At 31.6% G+C, this 8,263-nt stretch overlaps 1 protein-coding gene across 4 annotated transcripts; it reads right to left on the bottom strand.

The window, feature by feature from the left end:
- Positions 1-273: 273 nt before the first annotated feature.
- LOC141606059 (putative 3-beta-hydroxysteroid-Delta(8),Delta(7)-isomerase) lies at positions 274-3,993 on the bottom strand. Of its 4 annotated transcripts, none has more exons than XM_074425047.1 (5): positions 3,863-3,993; positions 2,360-2,531; positions 1,248-1,394; positions 1,046-1,154; positions 274-875 (listed from the first exon to the last, which is right to left on the bottom strand). In XM_074425047.1, exons 2-5 carry the CDS (start codon positions 2,493-2,495, stop codon positions 611-613), a joined length of 657 nt encoding a protein of 218 aa, XP_074281148.1. In that variant the 5' UTR covers positions 2,496-2,531; positions 3,863-3,993; the 3' UTR covers positions 274-610. The 4 variants fall into 4 exon arrangements, with proteins under 4 accessions (XP_074281148.1, XP_074281149.1, XP_074281151.1 ...); XM_074425048.1 differs by having other exon boundaries at positions 2,360-2,561; positions 3,863-3,966; XM_074425050.1 differs by having other exon boundaries at positions 2,360-3,114; positions 3,193-3,866.
- Positions 3,994-8,263: the final 4,270 nt, after the last annotated feature.

Here is an 8,263-nt window from a genome sequence, read left to right as displayed (position 1 = left end):
CATTAAAATCTAATTCATTCATCAAAATAGTTTGATTATAGAGAACTTTTACTGGTTTTTATGTACAAAGTCTGAAACATCTCAAGAGACAGCAAAAACTTGTTTATGACCGTCGTTTACAGAAGAGAACTTTAAGGTACATAAACATGCGTTTCTATACATATATCTGAACATTTCTATACCTTGAAAACCTTGTCGTATGAGTACGACTGTCACATAGATAGACGGTTCATACAGACTTCAACCACAATATCCGAAATAAACAAATTCTGAAACCCAGCAAGCTTATCCGAGACACTAGCATAAAAAATACAACCGTCTCTTATAAATTTTTGTATATAAGACCAGTTAGGTCCTTAGGATCATTCCCTTTATAAATAAACAAAAGAAAAGGGAAAAATTTAGTTGCTGATAATGACACAACAAAACCTTCTCACTGAATATCATTGCTCTTAACTAAATATTCTTTCAATATGAACTCAAGTGAAAGTCCAACCCAAAAAAAATGTCGCAGCAGAAATTAGGAGAAGAAAACAAACAATCGAGTCATAAACAGGAACAGAATTTTTTGGTGTGTGTATAAATGGAATTTGAACTCGAGTCATGAGTATCAATGGGACTTTCTCTTGTTTCTACCATCACCTTTACATGCTTGACAGATCCTTTTCCAACTTCGGATGGATATGAGGGCGGGTATCACGATCCAAGAGGCATTTGCTCCAATATAGTATGCATAATAGTAATAAGGACTTGACGCAAACTTGTCCCCCTCCAATATCGCGGTTGTATAGTACATCACACAACCATATAGTTGCCCTAGACATACGGCTAATTGGAGCACATAGTTATATGGCTTGTGTGTTGCTATAGCATACCTGTTAGTATTCACAGGAAAATCTACTGAGAATTCGCAACATGTAACACAGTTATTCCAGAATAAAAGATCTTCACCAAGGTAAATAATGAGCCATACTTTACCAAGGTAATATGAAAAGTCTGGGTTATACAAGGAACCATACACTAGCATGTACGAGACATTACTTACGCTGCTAAAAGAGAGGCGGGACCCTCTAACACGACAGTTATTCCTTCAAGAGCAACTGTGGCGGCATCTCTAGCAGCGTATCTGGAATCACCCTTGCTGTACTCTTTCCCTGTGTGAAGCGAAATCATCATTGACAAATATCAAACAACGTTGACCCTAAACTTTCAAAGTCAAACAATATGATTAATGAAAAGAGCCTTACAAACTTCAGCCAAATAACAGCCGGTCTTGTCCTTGAAGAATTCAGGAGAGAAAACAAAGTATCCTTCAACGATTATATGGGTTAGGCCAGTAAACACCCACCAGCATATTAAGACCCTTTCCATTTTTGTGTACCTTGAAAACAACCCTGTGTTGATAAAGAAAACAGTGGTGAAATAGGATACCAAAATAAAGTCTTAAAACAAGTAAATCCTTAAGCTGTTACGGACCAATGAACTCTACTCATACATTGAGCATGAAATAACTATCTACACATGATTCAAAATTGCTTTAATCTAACACAGTTTGTCAAAAGTACTTTCTTTGTACTCGCTCCGTCCAGGTCAATTGTTGTCCTTTGGTTTTGGCACAAAGACCAGGGAAAGAGGAAGGGGCCAATTACTAAATGATAAGTGAATCAAATTGAGTGTGAATGATCAAATTGCTCATCAAGTTCATTCTTAAAATAGAAAGGACAACAACCCCAAAATGGAATAGGACAACAAATGACCGGGACAAAGGGAGTATTTTCTTAAGACTGGCTGTAGGTCACATAATTCACGTATAAGCATTAGTGTTTAACTCATTAGAATATCAAATAATGAAGACATTACTTCCTATTTTTATAGATAAAGCACATGCAATACTTGATTGAGAAGCGACAGACATGCTCTCCAAATTCAATGATAAAAAAGTGTAATTAACTCTAATAGTAAGAAAGGCTTCATGCATCATTCAAGAAGTCTTACAAACTATTATACCAAGTAAATCACTGCCTTGATCATATTTTAACGGCATCACTATAATATCGAGTAATGATGTCATTGTGACGTGGATAGCTCTAAACATATCAACATACCTTCTTTCGTAATAAACAGAATAATGAGAAGATAATTTTATTATAAATTTGTTCTTCATTTCATTCACAAATTACAGAGTTTTAGTATTCGGCGTCTTATCATTCTATTTACATACTGATTTTTTTTGGAATGACTATTGCACATTTGTTAAAGTTGGTAAATTTCATGAGTTCATACTCTCAAAGAATGATATAAGTATACAACATGTTCAAATGCCTTAAATGGTGAAAGAAAGAGAAATGCAGAAAGTCACCTGGGAGAATCCATGATAAGGAGACAACAATGATTGTGGCAACAGCAAAAACAGCTAAAATTGTATTTGCAGAAAGAAGATTTGGGACAAAACCCGGTAGACTTAGATCAGTCGGAGCATAGGGATGAGCATCCATGGTTCTTGTTATCGCCTTCTAGATCCTGGATATGCACTGTTTGGGGACAAGTAGTAGACTTTCAGGCTACATCAATAACAAGCCTAGGCGTCATTAAAACAACAGTACACAAGTGCCTCGAAAGCACCCACAAATGGTGGGGAAAGCGGGTTGGGGTGTACGCAACCTTAACTTTGTATTAAGAGCAAATAAATATTGTTTCAAGATGACCCATAATGAAAATAACTTTGTTGATTGCTACATCATATCAAAACTACAAAAGAAGCAAAACCAATATCATCAGTCATTTGTCTTTTACAGCAGTAATTCAAACCCAAAAAATGGCGAATCTTTGCGTCCAATGGAAATGCGAATTAGCCTGAACTTCATCACCAAGAATTAAAACTTGTCTTTGTTGCAATAAATAGAAGCTTAAATCCTCCTGACCGTGAATAAACTTGTTGGTTTTTTACTTTAGGGCATCCATGAAAAGAGCTAACATCTAATCTTTCAGTCATTATGGTTTCTGATCCAAGTCTTACAAAGTTCCTTAATTTTGTTGAAAACAAACTAGGACCGTCTAATGCTCATTTACTTTACCGCCCAATGCTCATTTATATCTTAATGGATTTTGGTTGCTCTCAAGTCTCTACGACCAGCAAATACAAAACAAACACTCCTTTTACACACTTGCTTCTATAGAACCACCTCCTCCCACACTCCCCTCCGTCCCCAATCGTCGCTCATATACAATTGACCTTTACTCATGTTGCTTACCATTTAGAAAACAAGTAGTCAAACATCTCAAAAGGGTAAAGATTGATTCCAACGATCCTCATTTCCGAGTGAAAAACCAACATGTTGGATCATTACATTAGCAACCAAAACAATGGGAATCCTCGAGGTAAGCGAAAAGAATTCAATAATCCCTTATCTAATCTAATGGATCTATTCAACAACACATAATTTTTCAGAAGATTATGATACAATTAGCAAACTTCAATTGATAAATTGCACAAAGATCCTAACTTTATAACTCCAACACATCTTAGACTACACTATCTTTTCTCCCAACAATGTGGGTACATCACTTTTCCAAGAAATTCACCATAACTATGAAAAAAACAGCTATTCCCTCCGTCCCGATCATTTGTTTATCTTGATTAAAATACCCATCACAAGGAATAAAGAATGTAAGCAAATGATTGGACGGAGAGGTCGTAAATGATAATCCAACATTACAGTGTCATAATTCAGTCAACAACATATGTAAATGATAGATCCACATAACACATACATACATAGTTTATGAAATAAACATCGGATTGTAAATTAACATCATAATAAACATTACAAATGCAAATGATAGGGAGGGTAAAAAATTTGACCTGTGAGAAAAGAGGTGAGAATTAATAGAGCACAAGGCAATGTACGAAGAGGTTTGATTGTTTTTCTCTACTTTTGTATATCCAACTACTTGCCCACTTCGCTTCAATTATAGTATTGCACTTGGTTGATACTATGTGTAACGGATTTATGTACCACCAGCTTTTGAACCCGTGCCCGCATCGGCAATTTTTAAAATTGTATTATACTTCGTAAGTAACGTCAAATTAATTATGAACAATTATGACATAGTTATATAGTACTTTCAAGTAGATTGATTAAAACTTTATATTGTCCGACCGACCCATTTATCAAGGTCTGAACCCGTACAACTTGATACCCAACCCATAGCTCGAAACAACTCAAAGTTGCAACGATGAACTTGAAATTAAGGACATTTCAGACAAAATATTTATTTGAAATACTCACTAACCATGTACCTGAAATTATTTCACTTTATATATTACTAGGTTTGGTGCCCGGCTTCGCCCGGGCTACCTCTATTTACCGTTAAATTTTATTTTCAATGAAATAAACTATGTTGGAGTTGTCTAACTTATACATTTACTATTTGTAATATATTTTTCTACGGCATATCTTGTAATTATGATGAAATGTAAAATTTATTTTCAAATTATGAAATACGATCACTACCCCGCTATTAATATTATTACTTTCACGACATTTTTTCTTAATATCATTACGTTCACTACTCCTGTGATTATTTATTGTTTCTTTTACTAATTCCTCTATTTTTTTTTTCTAGTTAAATTCATTATTCCCGTTAATTTTATCCGGCCTATATTTAAATAAATAAAATATTTCCTTGAGTCGATTGGTTATTTAATTGTTCATACTTTTTCTCATTGTTACCACTATTACTTTCACTACATTCGTAGTTACTTTCACTATTCCCATTATCATTATTATAACTGTCACCAGTCCCACATTAATACTGTTATTTTTATTAATCTCGTTGCTGCTACTATTACTTTTACTACATTTAATTTAATGTATAATTTTATGATGATACTAATTAATTACATAAGTGGGGCATGTTAATTTTAATGAAAATCACTATATTCTTGTGTTTTCTAAATTTAATTACTTTAATTTAATGTAATTTCCATAAATATTCTTCATCAAGGCATCTTCATATTATACTTTTAACCAAAACTATATAATATTTACATTGAGATCCCTTTATCGGATCCATCACACGGTGCTATCGATTTAAAACTATATAGTATAATTAATTTGTATAAATTTTTTTAATTACATTGAAGTCCCTTGGTTTCTGGATTTAATATATAGTATTGATTGATTGATATTGACGAGATGAAATAAAATTCTGTATTTTTGTTGGAGCTAAAGAGTACCCCCTCTATTTATCAGTTAGTAAACGATTGTACATCGGATGTACTACATCGTATTTAATGACTTTTTGTGTATTTTTTCCAAGTATTATAGAGTTTATAAATTACATTTTAGTTTATGATGTCAAAAATCAAATTGTTTTTGAGCTTATATGTAATTTTTTTGAGTTATAATGTAACTTTTTGAGATTAAAGTTTAAGTAAATAAACTCAAAAACTTTAAAATAAAACTCAAAATTTTTAAATTAAAACTCAAAAACTTTATATTAGTGCTCAAAAACTATAACATCTGATGTACTACATCAGATGTATAATCTACTTATTGTATTATTATACAACCAAGATTAACTTTGTTCAATTCACATTATAGTATATAGAAGGTAATACAAATATTGATAATAAAATGTTTATGAGATGCATGTAGTAGACAATATTAATGTACTGCCTTATAAAATAAATTGTTGTATTATCCAATAGAAGAAAAATGTATGTGTTTGATCACATCTTTAATAACCAACGTTTTAATCAGTTTACCTTTTTTTTTGCAAGACATATACGAAAACAAACAATGTGTAATGACTATTGTTTCAATTTGGACATTTGTATATTGGAAAACTATATCGACATTCGTGTATTCAAAAACTACCACTTTAGAAGCTATTACTTCATCAATTAGTCTCACTAATAGACGGATATATTCGTCTAAAGTGAAAGTCGGGTCAAATATGCTTAAAGTGCTGATGTTTTTGGATCTACCATGCAACTTGTTGCTTGTCTTATGAAGTGAATGGATATTTGGTCCGTCTATAATTATAGACAAATATCTCCCATCTATAATGAGAATTTGTGTTACTTCATACCAATCGAAATCCACACGTCTTTTAGGAGTTCAATTTATTAAAATAGATAGTTACTGAAAAACCAAATCCTTCTTCTCTAATCTTCCTCTTTTCTTGCGCTTCATATTTTGAAGAATTTGATTTTACGGGCAATTAAATAAGAAGATTCAAAACTTTCGTCTTCACTAATCCTTTGTAATGTAAATCATATACTCACTGAACATAGACGTGCAAAAATCAAAGCAATATATATATATATATATATATATATATATATATATATATATATATATATATATATATATATATATATATATATATATATATATATATATATATATATATATATATATATATTGTTAGTAGAAAATAAAATGTACTCCCTTTGTCCCATTTATTCATGGGTTATGCTCATTCATGGACATGATTTACTCAATCATGGACATAAATGACCATTATACCCTTGTCATTTCTACAACCTTTTTTTCCATCTTATTTCCAATCTAATAAATCTCTCTATTACTCACCACCCAAATCACCGGACCACCACAATTCTTCTTCCAAACCACCGGTCAGAAGCTTTGCGACTCAACAATACATGACTTCAGTAAAATTATTTTCATGAACAAATGGAAATGTGGCTATGGTACGCTCAATACTGTGCTACCCAAGAAATCAATTTGGGTGCGCCTAGAGGCATAACACCAAATTTTGTACGCAGATTTTCAATTGCAAAGGAAACGACGAATACCACAAAATTTTCAATGATTTCTAGGTAAAATAAAAAGGATTGACAATAGGCTTTTTAAACCCTAATTTCATTAATTTAGATTAATTTAATTTCCCCAGTTTGATATAACAAAGTTAATAATGTTAATAATCAGAATAATTACTTGATCGAGTTGAAAATTAGCGTTCATAATTAAATAATTTGAGGGATTTGATTAATTTTGCAAGGAAAAGATTAGAAAGAGTTCGTTTATTTTTTTTTACTAAGGCTAAATTATGGAAAAGTAATGGGAAAAAGTCCACGAAAGAGTAATCTTCGTCCATGAAAGAGCAACTACGTTATTCATTTACCTTTGATTACAATATCTTTCACAACGAATAAAAAAAGGTAAACAATGATTGACGGAGGAAATTGAGGAAATATTAACGTACAAATTCTCTAAAATCCCTATGAGGCTGGTAGTAAGTATTAAGAGAAAATAATGACCTTGCGACATTAGTATAGAAAGGTATCATCATGAAAAAACTTATCAAGCAATGTATATAGTAATAAAGATCTTCATCTTCCACATTAAAGCCAAAATTTTATAAAATCTCATAAAATAATAATAATAATAATAATAATAATAATAATAATAATAATAATAATAATAATAATAATAATAGGTTAAACAAACTAACCGGGTTTTCATCTTATTTGATCGAGTCGTTTTCATTTTACTCCATGTGCCATAAATGTTTACATATCTTACTCCTACCATGTCATTTGAATATCTTGGGTGTTCATGAAAGACTTTGGTAAAAGATTATGGGTGCTATGCATTAAAATGGTGGCATTTGTTATGAAGCATAATTTGATATGTATTCTGTTGATTTGGCCGAGATTCTAGATGAAAATCGTTACTCCATATCATAACAAATAACAACTGGTGATCGATAATTTATAAAATATAAAGATTTGATGTATTTGACAACCGTAATATATAAATTTGCCTTTTCTTTTACGGTTGATTCTCTCAAATGAGGAAAGAAATATATATGCCTATATGGGATTATGTGTGAATGTGTGATAATTGTCGTTTTCATGCCTTCAAGTCCTAAATATATGCACGGTTGATTTGAAGCAAGTTTTCAAAGTTCACTTTTTTTTTATGGAATGTGTTGAATTGATTGAGAATTTTTTAAAGCAGACAATAAATCATGTGTTTAAATACGTCTAGTTTATATATAAAGCAAGTGGATAAACTCATATAAATTGAAATCAAAAATTTGACGAACTATGAGTTTGCTCTTGACACGTGGCAGAAGCCATCTGCCGATGACACGTGGCAGATGGTTTCTGCTTTAATATAATATATGATATGATATGATTTTTAGAGCAAGTGCAATCGAAAAACTTTATAAAAAGTTCTTCCTTTGCCACATCATATTTTGAGAATCTCAATAATCTCAAATTTTT

This window comes from Silene latifolia, chromosome 10 (assembly GCF_048544455.1).
Source record: "Silene latifolia isolate original U9 population chromosome 10, ASM4854445v1, whole genome shotgun sequence".
NCBI classification, from domain to species: domain Eukaryota; kingdom Viridiplantae; phylum Streptophyta; class Magnoliopsida; order Caryophyllales; family Caryophyllaceae; genus Silene; species Silene latifolia.
Note: the sequence above shows the minus strand (reverse complement) of the source record. Positions and strands in the feature narration are given on the sequence as shown.

Excerpts from the sequence above, each read along its gene's own strand:
- LOC141606059 (XM_074425047.1), bottom strand. The coding sequence starts at position 2,495 with ATGGATGCTCATCCCTATGCTCCGACTGATCTAAGTCTACCGGGTTTT. Across the intron at positions 1,395-2,359 it reads CTTATCATGGATTCTCCCAG|GGTTGTTTTCAAGGTACACA; the intron begins GTGACTTTCTGC and ends TTATCAACACAG. Across the intron at positions 876-1,045 it reads CCCGCCTCTCTTTTAGCAGC|GTATGCTATAGCAACACACA; the intron begins GTAAGTAATGTC and ends GAATACTAACAG.